Below are 27,369 nucleotides of genomic sequence, written 5' to 3'. Positions count from 1 at the left end.
GACCATACAGCCATCTATAGTGTAACATAGTGGACCATACAGCCCATCTATAGTGTAACATAGTGGACCATACAGCCCATCTATAGTGTATTATTGTAACATAGTGGACCATACAGCCCATCTATAGTGTAACATAGTGGACAATACAGCCCATCTATAGTGTAACATAGTGGACCATACAGCCCATCTATAGTGTAACATAGTGGACCATACAGCCCATCTATAGTGTAACATAGTGGCCCATACAGCCCATCTATAGTGTATTATTGTAACATAGTGTACCATACAGCCCATCTATAGTGTAACACAGTGGACCATACAGCCCATCTATAGTGTAACATAGTGGACCATACAGCCCATCTATAGTGTATTATTGTAACATAGTGGACCATACAGCCCATCTATAGTGTAACATAGTGGACAATACAGCCCATCTATAGTGTAACATAGTGGACCATACAGCCCATCTATAGTGTAACATAGTGGACAATACAGCCCATCTATAGTGTAACATAGTGGACCATACAGCCCATCTATAGTGTAACACAGTGGACCATACAGCCCATCTATAGTGTAACACAGTGGACCATACAGCCCATCTATAGTGTAACACAGTGGACCATACAGCCCATCTATAGTGTAACATAGTGGACCATACAGCCCATCTATAGTGTAACATAGTGGACCATACAGCCCATCTATAGTGTAACACAGTGGACCATACAGCCCATCTATAGTGTAACATAGTGGACCATACAGCCCATCTATAGTGTATTATTGTAACATAGTGGACAATACAGCCCATCTATAGTGTAACACAGTGGACCATACAGCCCATCTATAGTGTAACATAGTGGACCATACAGCCCATCTATAGTGTATTATTGTAACATAGTGGACAATACAGCCAATCTATAGTGTAACATAGTGGACCATACAGCCCATCTATAGTGTAACATAGTGGACCATACAGCCCATCTATAGTGTAACATAGTGGACCATACAGCCCATCTATAGTGTAACATAGTGGACCATACAGCCCATCTATAGTGTAACATAGTGGACCATACAGCCCATCTATAGTGTAACATAGTGGCCCATACAGCCCATCTATAGTGTAACATAGTGGACCATACAGCCCATCTATAGTGTAACATAGTGGACCATACAGCCCATCTATAGTGTAACATAGTGGACCATACAGCCCATCTATAGTGTAACATAGTGGACAATACAGCCCATCTATAGTGTAACATAGTGGACAATACAGCCCATCTATAGTGTATTATTGTAACATAGTGGACCATACAGCCCATCTATAGTGTATTATTGTAACATAGTGGACCATACAGCCCATCTATAGTGTATTATTGTAACATAGTGGACCATACAGCCCATCTATAGTGTATTATTGTAACATAGTGGCCCATACTGTCATGTATTGTCATATTATGTCTTGTTCCTGTTCTTTCTCTTCACCCTGTCTCCCTCTGCTGGTCGTATTAGGTTACCTTCTCTTCCCCTCCTTCCCCCAGCTGTTCCTTATCTTCTCTAACTACCTCGTTCACCCTTTTCCCACCTGTTCCCTTTTTTCCCTCTGATTAGGTCTCTATTTCTCTCTCTGTTCCTGCTTCTGTCTTTGTCAGATTCTCGTTTGAGTTTCTCATGCCAGAACCAAACTATCGTCTCGTTTGCTTCAACCTTGTCCTGTCCTGTCGGAATCTGCCTGTTCATCTGAGGCTACGTGTGATCAGGTACCTCTGTCCTCTACAACCCAGCTAATCCCCTCTGCTGCTAGAAGGGGACTCTAACCCAGCTATTCTCCTCTGCTGCTAGAAGGGGAACTCTTCTGTGATATTCAGAAGGACTTTGTGTTTCATTTGTCGCCCTCTCTGCGGGTTGTTTATTTTGCCATCAGATAAATTTGAAGAGGATCTATGTCTTACCTGTGTTTCGACATTAAAGAACTCTGTTTTTGTTAAACCGCTTTTGGGTCCTCACTCACGTGCATAACAGAAGAATCTGACCAAGAATGGACCCAGCGACTTCGGATCCTCTCCACTCAGCCGTCGAGATCCAGGGAGCGATGCTAGGCAGACACGAGCAGGAATTGTCTGCTGCTCGACATGCCGTTGAGACCCTGGCCGCCCAAGTCTCCAACCTGACAGAACAGATTCACCATCTCTGCCTCGATCCACCGGTCACTTCCAGGGCTTTCGAATCTCCGGAGCCCAGAATCAATAACCCGCCGTGTTACTCTGGGGAGCCCACTGAATGCCGCTCGTTCCTCACCCAGTGTGATATTGTGTTTTCTCTCCAGCCCAACACTTACTCCAGGAGCACAGCTCGTATCGCCTACGTCATATCTCTCCTTACTGGACGGGCTCGTGAGTGGGGCACGGCAATCTGGGAGGCAAGGGCTGAGTGTACTAACCAGTATCAGGACTTTAAGGAGGAGATGATACGGGTTTTTGATCGTTCTGTTTTTGGGGAGGAAGCTTCCAGGGTCCTGTCTTCCCTATGTCAAGGTAATCGATCCATAACAGACTACTCTATTGAGTTTCGCACTCTTGCTGCCTCCAGTGACTGGAACGAGCCGGCTTTGCTCGCTCGTTTTCTGGAGGGTCTCCGCGCGGAGGTAAAGGATGAGATTCTCTCCCGGGAGGTTCCTTCCAGCGTGGATTCCTTGATTGAACTCGCTATTCGCATAGAGCGACGGGTTGATCTTCGTCACCGAGCTCGTGGAAAGGAGCTTGCGTTCTCCGTTGCCCCCCTCTCCGCATCACTACCATCTTCCTCTGCCGGCTCGGGTGCTGAGCCTATGCAGCTGGGAGGTATCCGCATCTCGACTAAGGAGAGGGAACGGAGAATCACCCACCGCCTCTGTCTCTATTGCGGTTCCGCTGGTCATTTTGTCACTTCATGTCCAGTAAAAGCCAGAGCTCATCAGTAAGCGGAGGGCTACTGGTGAGCGCTACTACTCCTGTCTATCCTTCAAGATCCTGCACTACCTTGTCGGTCCATCTACGCTGGACCGGTTCGTCAGCTTCCTGCAGTGCCTTGATAGACTCTGGGGCGGAGGGCTGTTTTATGGACGAGACCTGGGCTCGGGAACATGACATTCCTCTCAGACAGTTAAGGGAGCCCACGGCCTTGTTCGCTTTGGATGGTAGTCCTCTCCCCAGGATTCAGCGTGAGACGCTACCTTTAACCCTCACTGTCTCTGGTAATCATAGCGAAACCCTTTCTTTTTTAATTTTTCGTTCACCTTTTACACCTGTTGTTTTGGGCCATCCCTGGCTAGTTTGTCATAATCCTTCTATTAATTGGTCTAGTAATTCTATCCTCTCCTGGAACGTCTCTTGTCATGTGAAATGTTTAATGTCTGCTATCCCTCCTGTTTCCTCTGTCTCTTCTTCACAGGAGGAGCCTGGTGATTTGACAGGGGTGCCGGAGGAATATCACGATCTGCGCACGGTGTTCAGTCGGTCCAGGGCCACCTCTCTTCCTCCACACCGGTCGTATGATTGTAGTATTGATCTCCTTCCGGGAACCACTCCCCCCCCGGGGTAGACTATACTCTCTGTCGGCTCCCGAACGTAAGGCTCTCGAAGATTATTTGTCTGTAGCTCTTGACGCCGGTACCATAGTCCCCTCCTCCTCTCCCGCCGGAGCGGGGTTTTTTTTTGTCAAGAAGAAGGACGGGTCTCTGCGCCCCTGCATAGATTATCGAGGGCTGAATGACATAACAGTGAAGAATCGTTATCCGCTTCCTCTTATGTCTTCAGCCTTCGAGATCCTGCAGGGAGCCAGGTTTTTCACTAAGTTGGACCTTCGTAACGCTTACCATCTCGTGCGCATCAGGGAGGGGGACGAGTGGAAGACGGCGTTTAACACTCCGTTAGGGCACTTTGAATACCGGGTTCTTCCTTTCGGCCTCGCTAACGCTCCAGCTGTCTTTCAGGCATTAGTCAATGACGTCCTGAGAGACATGCTGAACATCTTTGTTTTCGTTTACCTTGACGATATCCTGATTTTTTTCACCGTCACTCCAGATTCATGTTCAGCACGTTCGACGTGTCCTCCAGCGCCTTTTAGAGAATTGTCTTTTTGTGAAGGCTGAGAAGTGCACTTTTCATGCCTCCTCCGTCACATTTCTCGGTTCTGTTATTTCCGCTGAAGGCATTAAGATGGATCCCGCTAAGGTCCAAGCTGTCATTGATTGGCCCGTCCCTAAGTCACGCGTCGAGCTGCAGCGCTTTCTCGGCTTCGCGAACTTCTATCGTCGTTTCATCCGTAATTTCGGTCAGGTGGCAGCTCCTCTCACAGCCCTTACTTCTGTCAAGACGTGCTTTAAGTGGTCCGTTTCCGCCCAGGGAGCTTTTGATCTCCTCAAGAATCGTTTTACATCCGCACCTATCCTTGTTACACCTGACGTCTCTAGACAGTTCGTTGTCGAGGTTGACGCGTCAGAGGTGGGCGTGGGAGCCATTCTTTCTCAGCGCTCCCTCTCTGACGACAAGGTCCACCCTTGCGCGTATTTTTCTCATCGCCTGTCGCCGTCGGAACGTAACTATGATGTGGGAAACCGCGAACTGCTCGCCATCCGCTTAGCCCTAGGCGAATGGCGACAGTGGTTGGAGGGGGCGACCGTTCCTTTTGTCGTTTGGACTGACCATAGGAACCTTGAATACATCCGTTCTGCCAAACGACTTAATGCGCGTCAGGCTCGTTGGGCGCTGTTTTTCGCTCGTTTCGAGTTTGTGATTTCTTATCGTCCGGGCTCTAAGAACACCAAGCCTGATGCTTTATCTCGTCTCTTCAGTTCTTCAGTAGCCTCCACTGACCCCGAGGGGATTCTCCCTGAGGGGCGTGTTGTCGGGTTGACTGTCTGGGGAATTGAGAGGCAGGTAAAGCAAGCACTCACTCACACTCCGTCGCCGCGCGCTTGTCCTAGGAACCTTCTTTTCGTTCCCGTTCCTACTCGTCTGGCCGTTCTTCAGTGGGCTCACTCTGCCAAGTTAGCCGGCCACCCTGGCGTTCGGGGTACGCTTGCTTCCATTCGCCAGCGTTTTTGGTGGCCCACCCGGGAGCATGACACGCGTCGTTTCGTGGCTGCTTGTTCGGTCTGCGCGCAGACTAAGTCCGGTAACTCCCCTCCTGCCGGCCGTCTCAGGCCACTTCCCATTCCCTCTCGACCGTGGTCTCACATCGCCTTAGATTTTATCACCGGACTGCCTTCGTCAGCGGGGAAGACTGTTATTCTTACGGTTGTCGATAGGTTCTCTAAGGCGGCTCATTTTATTCCCCTTGCTAAGCTCCCTTCTGCTAAAGAAACGGCACAAATCATCATCGAGAATGTTTTCAGAATTCATGGCCTTCCGTCAGACGTCGTTTCGGACAGGGGTCCGCAATTCACGTCTCAATTTTGGAGGGAGTTTTGCCGTTTGATTGGGGCTTCCGTCAGTCTCTCTTCCGGCTTTCACCCCCAGTCTAACGGTCAAGCAGAACGGGCCAATCAGACTATTGGTCGCATCTTACGCAGTCTTTCTTTTCGTAACCCTGCGTCTTGGTCAGAACAGCTCCCCTGGGCAGAATACGCCCACAACTCGCTTCCTTCGTCTGCGACCGGGCTATCTCCTTTTCAGAGTAGCCTCGGGTACCAGCCTCCGCTGTTCTCGTCTCAGTTCGCCGAGTCCAGCGTCCCCTCCGCTCAGGCTTTTGTCCAACGTTGCGAGCGCACCTGGAAGAGGGTCAGGTCTGCACTTTGCCGTTATAGGGCGCAGACTGTGAGAGCCGCTAATAAGCGTAGAACTAAGAGTCCTAGATATTGTCGCGGTCAGAGAGTTTGGCTCTCCACTCAGAACCTTCCCCTTAAGACAGCTTCTCGCAAGTTGACCCCGCGGTTCATTGGTCCGTTCCGTATTTCTCAGATCATTAATCCTGTCGCAGTGCGACTTCTTCTTCCGCGATATCTTCGTCGCGTCCACCCGGTCTTCCATGTCTCCTGTGTTAAGCCCGTTCTTCGCGCCCCCGCTCGTCTCCCCCCCCCCCCCCCATCCTTGTCGAGGGCGCACCTATCTACAGGGTCCGTAAGATTTTGGACATGCGTCCTCGGGGCCGTGGTCATCAGTACCTAGTGGATTGGGAGGGGTACGGTCCTGAGGAAAGGAGTTGGGTTCCCTCTCGGGACGTGCTGGACCGTTCGCTGATCGATGATTTCCTCCGTTGCCGCCAGGTTTCCTCCTCGAGTGCGCCAGGAGGCGCTCGGTGAGTGGGGGGGTACTGTCATGTATTGTCATATTATGTCTTGTTCCTGTTATTTCTCTTCACCCTGTCTCCCTCTGCTGGTCGTATTAGGTTACCTTCTCTTCCCCTCCTTCCCCCAGCTGTTCCTTATCTTCTCTAACTACCTCGTTCACCCTTTTCCCACCTGTTCCCTTTTTTCCCTCTGATTAGGTCTCTATTTCTCTCTCTGTTCCTGCTTCTGTCTTTGTCAGATTCTCGTTTGAGTTTCTCATGCCAGAACCAAACTATCGTCTCGTTTGCTTCAACCTTGTCCTGTCCTGTCGGAATCTGCCTGTTCATCTGAGGCTACGTGTGATCAGGTACCTCTGTCCTCTACAACCCAGCTAATCCCCTCTGCTGCTAGAAGGGGACTCTAACCCAGCTATTCTCCTCTGCTGCTAGAAGGGGAACTCTTCTGTGATATTCAGAAGGACTTTGTGTTTGATTTGTCGCCCTCTCTGCGGGTTGTTTATTTTGCCATCACATACATTGAAGAGGATCTATGTCTTACCTGTGTTTCGACATTAAAGAACTCTGTTTTTGTTAAACCGCTTTTGGGTCCTCACTCACGTGCATAACACATACAGCCCATCTATAGTGTAACATAGTGGACAATACAGCCCATCTATAGTGTATTATTGTAACATAGTGGACCATACAGCCCATCTATAGTGTATTATTGTAACATAGTGGACCATACAGCCCATCTATAGTGTATTATTGTAACATAGTGGACCATACAGCCCATCTATAGTGTAACACAGTGGACCATACAGCCCATCTATAGTGTAACATAGTGGACCATACAGCCCATCTATAGTGTAACACAGTGGACCATACAGCCCATCTATAGTGTAACATAGTGGCCCATACAGCCCATCTATAGTGGACCATACAGCCCATCTATAGTGTAACATAGTGGACCATACAGCCCATCTATAGTGTAACATAGTGGACCATACAGCCCATCTATAGTGTAACATAGTGGACCATACAGCCCATCTATAGTGTAACATAGTGGACCATACAGCCCATCTATAGTGTAACATAGTGGACCATACAGCCCATCTATAGTGTAACACAGTGGACCATACAGCCCATCTATAGTGTAACACAGTGGACCACACAGCCCATCTATAGTGTAACATAGTGGCCCATACAGCCCATCTATAGTGTAACATAGTGGCCCATACAGCCCATCTATAGTGTAACATAGTGGACCATACAGCCCATCTATAGTGTATTATTGTAACATAGTGGACCATACAGCCCATCTATAGTGTAACATAGTGGCCCATACAGCCCATCTATAGTGTAACATAGTGGACCATACAGCCCATCTATAGTGTAACATAGTGGACAATACAGCCCATCTATAGTGTAACATAGTGGACCATACAGCCCATCTATAGTGTAACATAGTGGACCATACAGCCCATCTATAGTTATTGCTAATAGGACATCTGATAGTGAATCATAAAGCCCATCAATAGTCGACTATCAGATGTTCTATGAACAATAACCATGATAATCTGTAGAACAACTGATGCAGCATAGTGGCTAGAAAAGGTACTGAAGCCTGGGATTGGTCCATCTGCATTTACCCCACTGGCTACTTCCTGATTGGTATTATATTATTAAAAGGTCCAGAAGCCTGGGGTTGGTCTCACTTCCTGATTGGTATTATATTATTAAATGGTCCAGAAGCCTGGGGTTGGTCCATCTGCATTTACCCCACTGGCTACTTCCTGATTGGTATTATATTATTAAAAGGTCCTGAAGCCTGGGGTTGGTCTCACTTCCTGATTGGTATTATATTATTAAAAGGTCCAGAAGCCTGGGGTTGGTCTCACTTCCTGATTGGTATTATATTATTAAAAGGTCCAGAAGCCTGGGGTTGGTCTCACTTCCTGATTGGTATTATATTATTAAAAGGTCCAGAAGCCTGGGGTTGGTCTCACTTCCTGATTAGTCATTATTTATAATGTGTTAATACCAGTTATTATTCACTCTAAAATGAGATGTTTTCATTTATATGATAAAATATGGTCATTTTCCCGTTCTCTCTGTTGTGTAGTGATGGTCATTCAGTCTTCTGTGAGCCGGATCATTTGTCTCGGTTCACCTAAAAAGAGACGTTCACTCGGCTCCCGAACGGCTGTTCGTTCAGTATGGTTATGGGGAAATCATGACAAAATAGTCCATACAAATTCTAAAACGTCGACTACCATTATGTCAGATGGTGAAATGGGAGTTGAAATGCATTTTTACCAAATAATTAGATGGCCTGCAACAAAAAAACATGGCCTGAAATAGCTGGTCCTTTCACTATATGATGTGCATTGAGACATTTACACACAGAAAGAAAATGTGTGGACCAGAATGTGGCGCTCTTCTCTCCTCTCTAAACTGTTCTCGCTCTGAGGAATACCATCAGAGAATTAAAAAAAATAATTCATACAAATCATTGAACCAAAAAGGAACCTTTCAATCACATTTTAATTTCACCTTTATTTTGAGTCATGTTGAGACAAAGGTCTCTTTTCCAGGTGAGCCCTGTACAGCACCACACTACAATAAACACATATGACACCTTCAAATAAATATAATTATACACTACAATACACGAAAAGCAAAATACGATCATATAAAACAGACAGGCATCAGAGTGGCTCAGTTTTCTAAGGCACTGCATCTCAGAACAAGAGGTGTCAATGCAGTACCTGGTTCGAATCCAGGCTGTATCACATCCGGTCGTGCTTGGGAGTCCCATAAGAATTTGTTCTTAGCGGGCTTGACTAGTTAAATAAAGGTTACAATTAAAAAACAATAAAATGCCCTAGAGGCACCAGTTCCTCAAATCTTAGTGCATTGTTGAATATTCCGTAAAGAAACCAAAGGCTGATTTACCTAAATCTCAAGACCCCACAGGAAGTGGATGTATTTTAATAGAAAATTACTCAATAAAAGTCTAAAAGTATTTGGTTTTCAATATACTTTTTTTTAAAGTATCAAAAGTAAAAATAAGAATGTAACGAGAATGTGACTTGGGTGTCACGGAAAATGTATGGAGTAAAATGGGCATTTTCATTAGGAATGTAGTGGAGTAAAATGGGCATTTTCATTAGGAATGTAGTGGAGTAAAAAGGGCATTTTCATTAGGAATGTAGTGGAGTAAAAGTTGTCAAATATAAATAGTACAGAAACCCCCAAAAACTAGGCGCCAATACATCCAGTGTTTATATGCCAGTAATTAATGTATGGGTACTATCCATACTGCTTATCCTGTTTATCTATCCCCTTGGCATAGTTCTGGGTACAGAACAGTATTCAGGCCTTCCATTGGTGGTTGTGTCTAAGATGGCTACCAGGCGATCATCTTTACACAACCAGTATGGCCGATCGGTGAAGTCATCACACCCGGTCACTTCCTCATACGAACCTCTACCAAGATGGCTGTCTGTTTACATATTAGCATTGTTAGCCACACAGCATGCTAACTCGCTACCACTAATGGTGCTGGTTTTATTATTGCTATATATTCAGCCTGCTAGCCTAGCGTGCTAAGTTCTTACCTTTGCTAGCTGTATATATTGTGTGCTAAGTTTATCATATAAGCACCTTACTACATAGAGCCATGGGGCGGCAGGTCGCCTAGAGAAAAGCGTTGGGCCAGTAAACGAAAGGTTGCTGGATCGAATCACCCAGCTGCATTCACTTTTCCCACATTTTTTGACATTTACAACCTTATTCTAAAATGGATTAAATCGTTTTTTTGCATTCTTTGGTACCCTTTACCTGGCGCTGTAAATAAGTTATTTCAGGTTTTATTTTTAATCAATTTGCTAAAGATTCTAAAAACCTGTTTTGTCATTATGGGGTATTGTGATGTCATTATGGGGTAATGTGATGTCATTATGGGGTATTGTGTCTAGATTGATGACGATTTTATTTAATCCATTTTAGAATAAGTCTGTAAAGTAACAGAATGTGGAAAAGGGGAAGGGGTGTGAATACCTTCCGAAGGAACTGTATCTAAACCAGCACCTCTATCAGAGTCCTTCGGTCTCAACGTAGACTTTGATCTGAAGCCATTCTTGTGATTATTGTGACTTTGCCATTGTAATTGTGTGTAAACTTGTATAGTTAAATGAATCTATGATCGTATGCTATCCATTTGTTTGTATGCTGTTCTTTGTATGACATTTTAATATTTGATTATTAACCAATGATATTAGGCCACTCCTGGCCATGATTACAGACACCTGTGTCTTTTGACACTATATAAACGAGTCATCCCGCAGTGTTTGTGATTATACCCTGAAGAAGACAGCTTGGCTGTCGAAATGTTGGTATTCAATTTTTGCATCTTTTTCTTCTAGACCCCTCCGAGAGGTTAACAATCATTACTCTCTAACCCAGTCAGTGGGCGCTGGTGGGAGGAGATATAGGAGGACAGGCTCATTGTAATGGCTGGAACGGAATCACTGGAACGGAGTCAAACGTGTGATGTGTATGATACCATTCCATTGATTCCCAAAACAAAACGATGTACCCCTTTAGATCTCCAGGAGCAAGATTGAGAAAAACTGTAACCCTCACCAACTCCTCCTCCAGATTACTGGCACAGTTAAAGGTCATTATGACCCCAGAGACAAATCTTAGTACCTGAGAAGAGCCTGATAAGACTGTCCCTTCTGCATCTCCCTACGTGTGACCTCTGTCGCGACCCCGGCATCACAGAAGTCTCTCTCACTAACTCAGCCAGGCATTGATTGCTTCTGTATGCAATAGCTGGTCCTTTCACTATATGCATTGTCCCTGTCAAATAAATCAGCACCTATTACAGACTACATAAACTACACCAAAGATGTCTGATATAAAAAAACTAATGCTTCTGACAGTGCTATATATGGAGTGGCAGGTAGACTAGTGGTTAAGAGCGTGGGGCCGGTAACCAATGTCACTAGTTCAAATCCCTGAACCAACAAGTCTGCCAATGTACCCTTGAGCAAGGCACTAAACCCTAATTGTTCCTGTAAGTTGCTCTGGATAAGGTTGTCTGCTAAATTACTAAAATGTAAACATAGCCATGCATATTCCTATGTAGTCATAGTTAAGGTCCTTGTAACTCCAGGATAGTGGGTTTGATTCCTGGGACCATCCAAACATGTCTGTTAAATGGCATATAGGGGGCCTCCAGGGTGGCGCAGTAGTCTAAGGCATCGCAGTGCTAGCTGTGCCACCGGCCTCATCTTCCTCATTCTTCGTCGTCTCCTGGTTCATTACTGACGTCCACGCTTCCTGTTTAAACGGGATGAGAGACAGGATTAGAACAGAACTGTCTAATAGAACCTCACATGAACACACTCAACTAACAGAACTGTCTAATAGAACCTCACATGATCAGTCAACTAACAGAACTGTCTAATAGAACCTCACATGATCAGTCAACTAACAGAACTGTCTAATAGAACCTCACATGATCAGTCAACTAACAGAACTGTCTAATAGAACCTCACATGATCAGTCAACTAACAGAACTGTCTAATAGAACCTCACATGATCAGTCAACTAATAGAACTGTCTAATAGAACCTCACATGATCAGTCAACTAACAGAACTGTCTAATAGAACCTCACATGATCAGTCAACTAACAGAACTGTCTAATAGAACCTCACATGATTAGTCAACTAACATAACTGTAATAGAACCTCACATGATCAGTCAACTAACAGAACTGTCTAATAGAACCTCACATGATCAGTCAACTAACAGAACCTCACATGATCAGTCAACTAACATAACTGTCTAATAGAACCTCACATGATCAGTCAACTAACAGAACTGTAATAGAACCTCACATGATCAGTCAACTAACAGAACTGTCTAATAGAACATGATCAGTCAACTAACAGAACTGTCTAATAGAACCTCACATGATCAGTCAACTAACAGAACTGTCTAATAGAACCTCACATGATCAGTCAACTAACATAACTGTCTAATAGAACCTCACATGATCAGTCAACTAACAGAACCTCACATGATCAGTCAACTAACAGAACTGTCTAATAGAACCTCACATGATCAGTCAACTAACAGAACTGTCTAATAGAACCTCACATGATCAGTCAACTAACAGAACTGTCTAATAGAACCTGATCAGTCAACTAAGAAACATTTTTAAAAAACTAAACACTAATTAGTTTCATATAGGAGTATAATATGGTTGACATCACCTATTGGCCGTGTAGACCAGTGGTCCCCTATTGGCCGTGTAGACCAGTGGTCCCCTATTGACCAGTGGTCCCCTATTGACCAGTGGTCCCCTATTGACCAATGAGACCAGTGGTCCCCTATTGACCAATGAGACCAGTGGTCCCCTATTGACCGTGTAGACCAGTGGTCACCTATTGACCGTGTAGACCAGTGGTCACCTATTGACCGTGTAGACCAGTGGTCCCCTATTGACCGTGTAGACCAGTGGTCCCCTATTGACCGTGTAGACCAGTGGTCCCCTATTGACCGTGTAGACCAGTGGTCCCCTATTGACCGTGTAGACCAGTGGTCCCCTATTGACCAGTGGTCCCCTATTGACCAGTGGTCCCCTATTGACCAGTGGTCCCCTATTGACCGTGTAGACCAGTGGTCCCCTATTGACCGTGTAGACCAGTGGTCCCCTATTGGCCAGTGGTCCCCTATTGACCGTGTAGACCAGTGGTCCCCTATTGACCGTGTAGACCAGTGGTCCCCTATTGACCAGTGGTCCCCTATTGACCAATGAGACCAGTGGTCCCCTATTGACCAATGAGACCAGTGGTCCCCTATTGACCGTGTAGACCAGTGGTCACCTATTGACCGTGTAGACCAGTGGTCACCTATTGACCGTGTAGACCAGTGGTCCCCTATTGACCGTGTAGACCAGTGGTCCCCTATTGACCGTGTAGACCAGTGGTCCCCTATTGACCGTGTAGACCAGTGGTCCCCTATTGACCGTGTAGACCAGTGGTCCCCTATTGACCAGTGGTCCCCTATTGACCAGTGGTCTCCTATTGACCGTGTAGACCAGTGGTCCCCTATTGACCGTGTAGACCAGTGGTCCCCTATTGGCCAGTGGTCCCCTATTGACCGTGTAGACCAGTGGTCCCCTATTGACCAGTGGTCCCCTATTGACCGTGTAGACCAGTGGTCCCCTATTGACCAGTGGTCCCCTATTGACCGTGTAGACCAGTGGTCCCCTATTGACTGTGTAGACCAGTGGTCCCCTATTGACCAGTGGTCCCCTATTGACCGTGTAGACCAGTGGTCCCCTATTGGCCGTGTAGACCAGTGGTCCCCTATGGACCGTGTAGACCAGTGGTCCACTATTGACAGTGTAGACCAGTGGTCCCCTATTGACCAGTGGTCCCCTATTGACCAGTGGTCCCCTATTGGCCGTGTAGACCAGTGGTCACCTATTGGCCGTGTAGACCAGTGGTCACCTATTGGCCGTGTAGACCAGTGGTCCCCTATTGACCGTGTAGACCAGTGGTCACCTATTGACCAGTGGTCCCCTATTGACCGTGTAGACCAGTGGTCCCCTATTGACCAGTGGTCCCCTATTGACCATGTAGACCAGTGGTCCCCTATTGACCGTGTAGACCAGTGGTCCCCTATTGACCAGTGGTCCCCTATTGGCCGTGTAGACCAGTGGTCCCCTATTGACCATGTAGACCAGTGGTCCCCTATTGACCAGTGGTCCCCTATTGACCAGTGGTCCCCTATTGACCGTGTAGACCAGTGGTCCCCTATTGACCAGTGGTCCCCTATTGACCAATGAGACCAGTGGTCCCCTATTGACCAGTGGTCCCCTATTGACCATGTAGACCAGTGGTCCCCTATTGACCGTGTAGACCAGTGGTCCCCTATTGACCATGTAGACCAGTGGTCCCCTATTGACCAGTGGTCCCCTATTGACCGTGTAGACCAGTGGTCCCCTATTGACCTGTGGTCCCCTATTGACCAATGAGACCAGTGGTCCCCTATTGACCAATGAGACCAGTGGTCCCCTATTGACCAATGAGACCAGTGGTCACCTATTGACCGTGTAGACCAGTGGTCCCCTATTGACCAGTGGTCCCCTATTGACCGTGTAGACCAGTGGTCACCTATTGACCGTGTAGACCAGTGGTCTCCTATTGACCGTGTAGACCAGTGGTCTCCTATTGACCGTGTAGACCAGTGGTCCCCTATTGGCCAGTGGTCCCCTATTGACCAGTGGTCCCCTATTGGCCGTGTAGACCAGTGGTCCCCTATTGGCCGTGTAGACCAGTGGTCCCCTATTGACCAGTGGTCCCCTATTGACCAGTGGTCCCCTATTGACCAATGAGACCAGTGGTCCCCTATTGACCAATGAGACCAGTGGTCCCCTATTGACCAGTGGTCCCCTATTGACCAATGAGACCAGTGGTCCCCTGTTGACCAATGAGACCAGTGGTCCCCTATTGACCAATGAGACCGTGTAGACCAGTGGTCACCTATTGACCGTGTAGACCAGTGGTCCCGTATTGACCAGTGGTCCCCTATATCAGTCAACTAACAGAACTGTCCTCATTCATTACAGCTACAGTGGTGGTTGTCCTCATTCATTACAGCTACAGTGGTGGTTGTAGCGTGAGTGGAAGTAGGGAGATCTTATATTAGATTTTATCTTATAAAAGTGTTGAACTAAGACAGTGCTGAATAACAACATGTGAATTTACTCATAAAAGCAGCAGCTCTTTGCTGTGTTGGTTGAGTCTCTCGTCATGGTTTTGAAATCTCACAGTATTTGATGCGTGTTAGAGCCTTTGTTTACCAGCCTATGGCATGAAGAAACCATGCAGACTTTCATCTGAGTTATCTGATTGGCCAGCGGTAGGCCTATAGGTGCACTTGATTTGCTCTCTGGGCCTGCCAGTTAGGCAGAATTCTACCTTACAGTTGAAGTCAGAAGTTTACATACACCTTAGCCAAATACATTTAAACTCTGTTTTTCACAATTCCTGACATTTAATCGTTGTAAAAATTCACTGTCTTGAGGTCAGTTAGGATCACCACTTTATTTTAAGAATGTGAAATGTCTGAATTATAGTAGAGTGATTTATTTTCAGCTTTTAATTTTTTAAAATCACATTCCCAGTGGGTCAGAAGTTTACATACACTCAATTAATATTTGGTAGCATTGCCTTTAAATTGTTTGACTTGGGTCAAATGTATCGGGTAGCCTTCCACAAGCTTCCCACAAAAAGTTGGGTGAATTTTGGCCCATTCCTCCTGACAGAGCTGGTGTAACTGAGTCAGGTTTGTAGGCCTCCTTGCTCGCACACGCTTTTTCAGTTCTGCCCACAAATTTTCTATAGGATTGAGGTCAGGGCTTTGTGATGCCAACTCCAATACCTTGACTTTGTTGTCCTTAAGCCATTTTGCCACAACTTTGGAAGTCTGCTTGGGGTCATTGTCCATTTGGAAGACCCATTTGCAACCAAGCTTTAACTTATGTCTTGTGATGTTGCTTCATAATATCCACATCATTTTCCTTCTTCATGATGCAATTTATTCTTCGGTTTGCAAGCCTCCCCCTTTTTCCTCCAAACATAACGATGGTCATTATGGCCAAACAGTTCTATTTTTGTTTCATCAGACCAGAGGACATTTCTTCTTAAAAGTACGATCTTTGTCCCCATGTGCAGTTGCAAACTGTAGTCTGGCTTTTTTATGGCGGTTTTGGAGCAGTGGCTTCTTCCTTGCTGAGCGGCCTTTCAGGTTATGTCGCTATTGGACTCGTTTTACTGTGGAAATAGATACTTTTGTACCTGTTTCCTCCAGCATCTTCCCAAGGTCGTTTGCTGTTGTTCTGGGATTGATTTGCACTTTTCGCACCAAAGTACGTTCATCTCTAGGAGACAGAACGCGTCTCCTTCCTGAGCGGTATGACGGCTGCGTGGTCCCATGGTGTTTATACTAGTGTACTATTGTTTGTACAGATGAACATGGTACCTTCAGGTGATAAAGTAGTAGATCCACCACATAACACTACCACACCAGGAAGTAACACTACCACACCAGGAAGTGTGACTTACCTTTCTGAAGGTCAATATCCCTTTTTTTATCAACAGGTAGAGACCTCCAGCTACAGCTTCAACAAGAACTGCTCCAAGAACTGCTCCAAGAACTGTCAGCCAGCAGGAATGACAAGTCCTAGGAAACATTTGATCTGAAACACAGGATGTAGAATTATTACAATACCTAATGCTTATTACACATGAAATGACTTTTAAAACAGGACATTTTTTACAGATAGTGCCTTCATTCAAATATCCAAAACAGACTCACCTGGAACATGAACCTGTCTCTCCTTCATGTGTTTGATCTCCAACTGTTGAACGCGACAGGTGAAGGTGTTGTTGTCAGAGTTCGGGACGATGACATGGCTTGTCACAGTGTAGCAGCCTTCACGGTCAATGGACGTCTCTGTAGGTCCAGCAGCAGGGAGGACACGTCCCTGAGCGTCAAACCACTCCATGACAGGCTCTGGGTAGCAGCCTTCAGCCTCACAGCGCAGGACCACCTCATCGCCTTCCATTCTCTCAATGATGATAACTGGTCTGGACACAGCACCTATACAGATATACCACGGCTTTCAGCCAATCAGCATTCAGGGCTCAAACCACCTAGTTTATAATGTTTGTGATATCAGACTGTATACCACAGGTATGACAAAACAATACTTTTTAACTGTTCTGTTACCTTGGTAACCAGTTTACAACAGCAATAAGGCAACTCAGGGTTAGTAGTATATGGCCAATATACCACGGCTAATGGCTGTATCGTGCATAAGGACAGACCATAGCCGTGATATATCGGCCATATACCACACCCCCCCGGGCCTTATTGCTTAAATATAACACAAGGGTTTGTTGATATTCTTGGACCTTTACATTAAAAGAGGAACTAACAATAGATCACAGCATTGTACATGGACTTGGGTTAAGGTAAGTATGTAGTCTAACCAATCTACAGTATGGAACTAATACTCATCATGCAATGGACTTGACATTGAACTCACCCTTGATTTCATGAGATCTGTCTCCTAAGGGGGTTTGGGTGGTCAGCAGGTGTGTTGACTCACCAACAAGGAGTTGAATGATGGTTTTCTGGTGGTCCAGCAGTGGAATGTAACAGGTGTAGTTTCCAGCATCAGAGAGTTTCACTCTGGTCAACTTTAAACTAGTGTTGCCGTTCTCTAGTTCTTCTTTGAACAGTGACGTCCTTCCCCTGAAGACTGGATTCTGGAGCACCAGATCGTCCTTCTCATCTCTGTAAAGATGGACCTCTTTTGGTTTTAGGTCCGGTCTCTGCCACTCTACTGACTGATGCACAGCACTGACGGTGTGTCTCAGGGTGCAAGGTAGGATGACGTCATCACCAACTAAGGCCACAATGGGTTGAACTGTCCGTGAGAAAAACAGATTACAGATTCATATACTTTGAGACAAAGCAAGACATATGCCTACTGAATGTTGAGCAGGTGGATAGTGACTCCCACAACAGCTAAGGTCATTTGAAACATGAAATGGTCTATGAACATTGACTAACATCAATCCTACAAATGTGAACTTTACTCTCATACACAATTCAATAAAGCGTCTCACTAAATAGTAGGGATCAATTCGAACAATCGGTTTTATTGATGAGTTGATCGGAGGTGTTTTTATTTATTTATTTTACCTTTATTTATTTAACCAGGCAAGTCAGTTAAGAACAAATTCTTATTTTCAATGACGGCCTAGGAACAGTGGGTTAACTGCCTGTTCAGGGGCAGAACGACAGATTTGTACCTTGTCAGCTCAGGGGTTTGAACTCGCGGTTACTAGTCCAACGCTCTAAAAACAGAAACAGACACATGCACATTTGTCATTTGTGGCCTGCTGGAGGTCATTTTGCAGGGCTCTGGCAGTGCTCCTCCTGCTCCTCCTTGCACAAATGCGGAGGTAGCGGTCCTGCTGCTGGGTGGTTGCCCTCCTACACATCTCCTGATGTACTGGCCTGTCTCCTGGTAGCGCCTCCATGCTCTGGACACTACGCTGACAGACACAGCAAATCTTCTTGCCACAGCTTGCATTGATGTGCCATCCTGGATGAGCTGCACTACCTGAGCCACTTGTGTGGGTTGTAGACTCCGTCTTATGCTACCACTAGAGTGAAAGCACCGCCAGCATTCAAAGGTGACCAAAACATCAGCCAGGAAGCATAGGAACCGAGAAGTGGTCTGTGGTCACCACCTGCAGAACCACTCCTTTATTGGGGGTGTCTTGCTAATTGCCTATAATTTCCACCTGTGGTTTATTCCATTTGCACAACAGCATGTGAAATTTGTCAATCAGTTTTGCTTCCTAAGTGGACAGTTTGATTTCACAGAAGTGTGATTGACTTGGAGTTACATTGTGTTGTTTAAGTGTTCCCTTTATTTTTTTTAGCAGTATATATATATATATATATATATATATATATGATACTTAGCTTGCTCCTTTGCACCCCAGTATCTGTACTTGCCCATTCATCTTCTGCACATCTACCATTCCAGTGTTTAATTGCCATATTGTAACTACTTCGCCACCATGGCCTATTTATTGCCTTAACTCCCTTATGCTCATTTGCTCACACTGTATATAGACTTGTTCCTTATTGTATGTTTGTTACTTTACTCCATGTGTAACTCTGTTGTTGAATGTGTCGAACTGCTACGCTTTATTCTTGGCCAGGTCGCAGTTGTAAATGAGAACTTGTTCTCAACTGGCCTTCCTGGTTAAATAAAGGTGTTCTCAACTAGCCTACCTGGTTAAATAAAGGTGTTCTCAACTGGCCTACCTGGTTAAATAAAGGTGTTCTCAACTGGCCTTCCTGGTTAAATAAATGTTAAATAAAATGAAAAATACTTGAAAGAAAAAGTATGGATAATCAAAATTACCTCGATGAATTATGAAGCCTTTGTGCTTTTTTTTTGTCAAAACATAAATGCTTAAAACATTGTTTTAAAAAGTGATGTTAGCTACCAAATAAAAACAACGACAAAAACGCCATTCCTTCCCCAATAGGCTGGACAGGTGTAATGAACGTGTGTAAAATGACCATAACAAGTGTTCAAATCGCCTGTAAAAACACAATGGACAGGTGAAAAAAAGGACATTTGAAAAGTGTAGCCCTCCCCTCAACTTTTATCATTGGATCTACACGAATCACGTATCTTGGATTCAACGCGGTGAATTTCGCCTAAAGGTGACTAGTTTGCATCCCTGGTACACGGCCAGATTGTCTGGGTGGATATCATTTGTGTAACGTCCCAACAGGAATCTGTTAACTAAAACTTCGTAAATAACAAGGTTACCAACAAACAACGCATGCAAAGTAGTGTTATGGGTGTAAAATGGCACAGTGACGCCATCTATTGGTAAATGTTCATTACTGATACCCGGATTGTGATGTGACGTCCTGAACAAGACTGGTTACTCGCATCAATGCCTCCGTCTCGTCATTTAACATTCAAACAAGTATCACGATCAATTCAACTAGTTGACGAATAGGCATCAACTCACCACGTAGTTTATTCATGTTTGTCCATAACTACCAGAGTGAGGACAGACATTTTCCGGAATAAACGTGGTGAGAGAAAAACGTAACTAAATGTCTCACTCTCTACCTGGTATCTTACTCTGCCGCTATACGACTTGGTAGTATTCGTTGTTTCACCTAGAAAGTAACGTTACAACTGCAAAACCCACATTATCACTAAACCTGATGTTTGATGTTGATGATATAATTGAACACAACATGCAGACCGAATAAATCCTCATATTGTCCAGTTAAAGACAGAAGTAATGTAGAACTATAGGATCATGTCAACATATCAGCGTGACAGGATACATTGACGTGAAACCGCTGAGCTGCAGCAAACACACTGTCTTATAGTCTCCTCCCCTGTCTGCATCCTTGGTATAATGCAGTCGAAATTCGCATAACCACTCGATACTGCGTTCGAAAGAGTAGGAAGCGGTGTTTACCTACGTGCTATTTTACAGGCCGGGAGCCAATAACTAGTGATCTCACACACACATCATTACCATATTTGTACCTTGTCAGCTCGGGGGTTTGAACTTGCAACCTTCCGGTTACTAGTCCAACGCTCTAACCACTAGGCTAACCTGCCGCCCCAATAACTAGTGCTCTCACACCTGTAATGGCTTATATTTTGTGTCTACAACTCAGTGCAACGATTTCGATGTGAAGATTGACATGTCTAAGATACTTCACACAGCCAACATCAAATAATATTTAATCATATATATATATATATGTGGTATTGGCTATAATGTAAAATACAGAATCCCACAAGATAGACATGTCTAAGTTCCGGTTTTTATTTATTTAGAAACATGCGTTTAAGGGAATATTTAAGATCCCCAAATCATGATATTTCAGCTGAACATGTTGGTTTCTCACCTGTGTAACAGGGTTGGTTATGTTTCCACTTGCCTCTAAAGAAATGTGTATTTAATGTTCAAGCATTCTTATTGGTTAGTTCAACTCTGATGACAATAAGGTGTGTTGTGATTGGCCCCGCTTGCAGATAGGGGCAGATCGCGAACGTCAGGTCTCCCCAGTATGAAAATGTGATGCAAGGGGTAGGTCACGCTCTGAATACTGTTTTCTATTTTACAATGTGTACAAGTTTGCTGTACGTTACTGATTTATACATGTGTGGGTATATGGTACCTGTTAGGGATTGAGGGGCTTTCTGGGATGTGCTTTGGCGTATGATTACTGTAAATAAGTGTGTTAGCTAGCATACACCGATGTAATGGTCACATAAACCACTGCGAACACAGTTGTCTTCATGCTACAGATTAAAGCCGTCGACAGCCATCAATACCGTTCAGCCCTGCACAACTAACGTGCTGTTTCCCATTTAACAACAGCAGAAATAAATGCTCAACTGGGACCACTGGCCGAAGTGATTTATTTTGAGAAAACACAACGCATGCAGAGCACATATACATCTGTTACACTTGCACATACTCAGACTGCTTTCAGAAGTAAGAGTTATTTTGTACCGCCAGCCAATCACAATCTCTTTGGTGTTAATCTACAGGAGAACAAACAGGAGAACATATCTTACCATCATTCACCTCTGGATGATAAACAAGCTTTGCTTGATTTACAATCCGATAGTTGGTCCTTACCCTCCCTGCTGATAAGGGTGGGTCGGTTGTACTCATGGATAGGACCGTTTATGTAAATGAGGGTCATAGACAGCTGCTTGACAACACCTTTTACAACAAACTCAGAAGTGACCCCACTTCCCAATTTCAGAACACTATATTTACTGTCCTAGATGGGTATTTAAGATCTGGGCAGATAACTAAAACATAACACCACTTTTGTATTTTCCACCATAATTTGCAAATAAATTCATTAAAAATCCGACAATGTGATTTTCTGGATTTTTTTCCCTCATTTTGTCTGTCATAGTTGAAGTGTACCTATGATGAAAATTACAGGCCTCTCTCATCTTTTTAAGTGGGAGAACTTGCACCATTGGTGGCTGACTAAATACTTTTTTGCCCCACTGTGCTGAGGAGTGGCTGTAGATCTTGAAAACAAGATCAATATCCACTGACTGCTGATCGCACGCATTATGAGCTATGTGAGTTGGGTCATTTTCTTTCAGAATGATTGTTGGCACTAACTGGTAAAAGGAAAGATGTTTTTCCAAAGTTGACATTATCTGCTGCATAGGGCTGTGATGTATCTAATATCCTGTTCATGTTTTTCCAGACAGTTCATCAGAGCTTGATGTCTGCCATTTGCAGTTTACCACGGCACCCTTCACTTTATCACAGGCGACAGTTTTAATACTCATCACTACATCCTGTATCTAAAGGTTGGCTGGTCCTCAGGTTTAATACTCATCACTACATCCTGTACCTAAAGGTTGGCTGGTCCTCAGGTTTAATACTCATCACTACATCCTGTATCTAAAGGTTGGCTGGTCCTCAGGTTTAATACTCATCACTACATCCTGTATCTAAAGGTTGGTTGTGTGATTGAATAACAGGTGTGTGTTTATAACTCAGGTGATTAAATATAACAGGTGTGTGTTTATAACTCAGGTGAGTGAATATAACAGGTGTGTGTTTATAACTCAGGTGATTGAATATAACAGGTGTGTGTTTGTAACTCAGGTGATTAAATATAACAGGTGTGTGTTTATAACTCAGGTGAGTGAATATAACAGGTGTGTGTTTGTAACTCAGGTGATTAAATATAACAGGTGTGTGTTTATAACTCAGGTGATTAAATATAACAGGTGTGTGTTTATAACTCAGGTGATTAAATATAACAGGTGTGTGTTTATAACTCAGGTGAGTGAATATAACAGGTGTGTGTTTATAACTCAGGTGATTAAATATAACAGGTGTGTGTTTATAACTCAGGTGAGTGAATATAACAGGTGTGTGTTTATAACTCAGGTGATTAAATATAACAGGTGTGTGTTTGTAACTCAGGTGATTAAATATAACAGGTGTGTGTTTATAACTCAGGTGAGTGAATATAACAGGTGTGTGTTTATAACTCAGGTGATTAAATATAACAGGTGTGTGTTTGTAACTCAGGTGATTAAATATAACAGGTGTGTGTTTGTAACTCAGGTGATTAAATATAACAGGTGTGTGTTTATAACTCAGGTGATTAAATATAACAGGTGTGTGTTTATAACTCAGGTGATTAAATATAACAGGTGTGTGTTTATAACTCAGGTGAGTGAATATAACAGGTGTGTGTTTATAACTCAGGTGATTAAATATAACAGGTGTGTGTTTATAACTCAGGTGAGTGAATATAACAGGTGTGTGTTTATAACTCAGGTGATTGAATATAACAGGTGTGTGTTTGTAACTCAGGTGATTAAATATAACAGGTGTGTGTTTATAACTCAGGTGAGTGAATATAACAGGTGTGTGTTTGTAACTCAGGTGATTAAATATAACAGGTGTGTGTTTATAACTCAGGTGATTAAATATAACAGGTGTGTGTTTATAACTCAGGTGATTAAATATAACAGGTGTGTGTTTATAACTCAGGTGAGTGAATATAACAGGTGTGTGTTTATAACTCAGGTGATTAAATATAACAGGTGTGTGTTTATAACTCAGGTGAGTGAATATAACAGGTGTGTGTTTATAACTCAGGTGATTAAATATAACAGGTGTGTGTTTGTAACTCAGGTGATTAAATATAACAGGTGTGTGTTTATAACTCAGGTGAGTGAATATAACAGGTGTGTGTTTATAACTCAGGTGATTAAATATAACAGGTGTGTGTTTGTAACTCAGGTGATTAAATATAACAGGTGTGTGTTTGTAACTCAGGTGATTAAATATAACAGGTGTGTGTTTATAACTCAGGTGATTAAATATAACAGGTGTGTGTTTATAACTCAGGTGATTAAATATAACAGGTGTGTGTTTATAACTCAGGTGAGTGAATATAACAGGTGTGTGTTTATAACTCAGGTGATTAAATATAACAGGTGTGTGTTTATAACTCAGGTGATTAAATATAACAGGTGTGTGTTTATAACTCAGGTGATTAAATATAACAGGTGTGTGTTTATAACTCAGGTGATTAAATATAACAGGTGTGTGTTTATAACTCAGGTGAGTGAATATAACAGGTGTGTGTTTATAACTCAGGTGATTAAATATAACAGGTGTGTGTTTATAACTCAGGTGAGTGAATATAACAGGTGTGTGTTTATAACTCAGGTGATTAAATATAACAGGTGTGTGTTTATAACTCAGGTGAGTGAATATAACAGGTGTGTGTTTATAACTCAGGTGATTAAATATAACAGGTGTGTGTTTATAACTCAGGTGAGTGAATATAACAGGTGTGTGTTTATAACTCAGGTGAGTGAATATAACAGGTGTGTGTTTATAACTCAGGTGATTAAATATAACAGGTGTGTGTTTATAACTCAGGTGATTAAATATAACAGGTGTGTGTTTATAACTCAGGTGAGTGAATATAACAGGTGTGTGTTTATAACTCAGGTGAGTGAATATAACAGGTGTGTGTTTATAACTCAGGTGATTAAATATAACAGGTGTGTGTTTATAACTCAGGTGATTAAATATAACAGGTGTGTGTTTATAACTCAGGTGATTAAATATAACAGGTGTGTGTTTATAACTCAGGTGATTAAATATAACAGGTGTGTGTTTATAACTCAGGTGAGTGAATATAACAGGTGTGTGTTTATAACTCAGGTGATTAAATATAACAGGTGTGTGTTTATAACTCAGGTGAGTGAATATAACAGGTGTGTGTTTATAACTCAGGTGATTAAATATAACAGGTGTGTGTTTATAACTCAGGTGAGTGAATATAACAGGTGTGTGTTTATAACTCAGGTGAGTGAATATAACAGGTGTGTGTTTATAACTCAGGTGATTAAATATAACAGGTGTGTGTTTATAACTCAGGTGATTAAATATAACAGGTGTGTGTTTATAACTCAGGTGAGTGAATATAACAGGTGTGTGTTTATAACTCAGGTGAGTGAATATAACAGGTGTGTGTTTATAACTCAGGTGATTAAATATAACAGGTGTGTGTTTATAACTCAGGTGATTAAATATAACAGGTGTGTGTTTATAACTCAGGTGATTAAATATAACAGGTGTGTGTTTATAACTCAGGTGATTAAATATAACAGGTGGGTGTTTATAACTCAGGTGAGTGAATATAACAGGTGGGTGTTTATAACTCAGGTGATTAAATATAACAGGTGTGTGTTTATAACTCAGGTGAGTGAATATAACAGGTGTGTGTTTATAACTCAGGTGATTAAATATAACAGGTGTGTGTTTATAACTCAGGTGAGTGAATATAACAGGTGTGTGTTTATAACTCAGGTGAGTGAATATAACAGGTGTGTGTTTATAACTCAGGTGATTAAATATAACAGGTGTGTGTTTATAACTCAGGTGAGTGAATATAACAGGTGTGTGTTTATAACTCAGGTGATTAAATATAACAGGTGTGTGTTTATAACTCAGGTGATTAAATATAACAGGTGTGTGTTTATAACTCAGGTGATTAAATATAACAGGTGTGTGTTTATAACTCAGGTGAGTGAATATAACAGGTGTGTGTTTATAACTCAGGTGATTAAATATAACAGGTGTGTGTTTATAACTCAGGTGATTAAATATAACAGGTGTGTGTTTATAACTCAGGTGAGTGAATATAACAGGTGTGTGTTTATAACTCAGGTGAGTGAATATAACAGGTGTGTGTTTATAACTCAGGTGATTAAATATAACAGGTGTGTGTTTATAACTCAGGTGATTAAATATAACAGGTGTGTGTTTATAACTCAGGTGATTAAATATAACAGGTGTGTGTTTATAACTCAGGTGATTAAATATAACAGGTGGGTGTTTATAACTCAGGTGAGTGAATATAACAGGTGGGTGTTTATAACTCAGGTGATTAAATATAACAGGTGTGTGTTTATAACTCAGGTGAGTGAATATAACAGGTGTGTGTTTATAACTCAGGTGATTAAATATAACAGGTGTGTGTTTATAACTCAGGTGAGTGAATATAACAGGTGTGTGTTTATAACTCAGGTGAGTGAATATAACAGGTGTGTGTTTATAACTCAGGTGATTAAATATAACAGGTGTGTGTTTATAACTCAGGTGAGTGAATATAACAGGTGTGTGTTTATAACTCAGGTGATTAAATATAACAGGTGTGTGTTTATAACTCAGGTGATTAAATATAACAGGTGTGTGTTTATAACTCAGGTGATTAAATATAACAGGTGTGTGTTTATAACTCAGGTGATTAAATATAACAGGTGTGTGTTTATAACTCAGGTGATTAAATATAACAGGTGTGTGTTTGTAACTCAGGTGAGTGAATATAACAGGTGTGTGTTTATAACTCAGGTGATTGAATATAACAGGTGTGTGTTTATAACTCAGGTGATTAAATATAACAGGTGTGTGTTTATAACTCAGGTGAGTGAATATAACAGGTGTGTGTTTATAACTCAGGTGAGTGAATATAACAGGTGTGTGTTTATAACTCAGGTGAGTGAATATAACAGGTGTGTGTCTGTTGTTCCCACAACATTAGGGCATAACGTTAACATTCCTTCAACATTGTGGTTACTTTATAAACTAATGTTCCCACAACCTTCTATTTGGAAAATTCTTTCACAGACACACTCAAAGTCAATCTAAAATGAATCATTGTCTGCTGTCAGCGTGCTGGAGAGGTTCCAACAAACTCAATGTACCAATCAGGAGCTTTCCCTGGACAGACCCAACTCAAAGTACCAATCAGGAGCTTTCCCTGGACAGACCCAACTCAATAGTAGTCACCATAGTACACATGTCAATCAGGAGCTCTGCCTGGTCAGACCCAGCAGTTGTCTTATATACGGCTATACACAGACAAGTTATATTTGCAGGATTTAGCATAATGAATTAATCATTAACATTTTGTTTAATTCATGTAACAGACCAATACTGGTTCATAACATAACAGACCAATACTGGTTCATAACATTTAACAGACCAATACTGGTTCATAACATTTAACAGACCAATACTGGTTCATAACATGAGACAGACCAATACTGGTTCATAACATGAGACAGACCAATACTGGTTCATAACATAACAGACCAATACTGGTTCATAACATGTGACAGACCAATACTGGTTCATAACATGAGACGGACCAATACTGGTTCATAACATGTGACAGACCAATACTGGTTCATAACATGTAACAGACCAATACTGGTTTATAACATGACAGACCAATACTGGTTCATAACATTTAACAGACCAATACTGGTTCATAACATGAGACAGACCAATACTGGTTCATAACATGTGACAGACCAATACTGGTTCATAACATGTGACAGACCAATACTGGTTTATAACATGTGACAGACCAATACTGGTTCATAA

The 27,369-nt window shown here is 43.0% G+C and overlaps 1 protein-coding gene across 1 annotated transcript; it reads right to left on the bottom strand.

Moving 5' to 3' along the window:
* Nucleotides 1-16,228: 16,228 nt before the first annotated feature.
* LOC139417021 (butyrophilin subfamily 1 member A1-like) lies at nucleotides 16,229-19,921 on the bottom strand. The gene is made up of 4 exons (XM_071166254.1): nucleotides 19,906-19,921; nucleotides 17,442-17,762; nucleotides 16,646-16,930; nucleotides 16,229-16,526 (listed from the first exon to the last, which is right to left on the bottom strand). Exons 1-4 carry the CDS (start codon nucleotides 19,919-19,921, stop codon nucleotides 16,312-16,314), a joined length of 837 nt encoding a protein of 278 aa, XP_071022355.1. The 3' UTR covers nucleotides 16,229-16,311.
* Nucleotides 19,922-27,369: the final 7,448 nt, after the last annotated feature.

This window comes from Oncorhynchus clarkii, chromosome 9 (assembly GCF_045791955.1).
Source record: "Oncorhynchus clarkii lewisi isolate Uvic-CL-2024 chromosome 9, UVic_Ocla_1.0, whole genome shotgun sequence".
NCBI lineage: Eukaryota > Metazoa > Chordata > Actinopteri > Salmoniformes > Salmonidae > Oncorhynchus > Oncorhynchus clarkii.
This window is presented reverse-complemented; position numbering and strand designations above follow the sequence as displayed.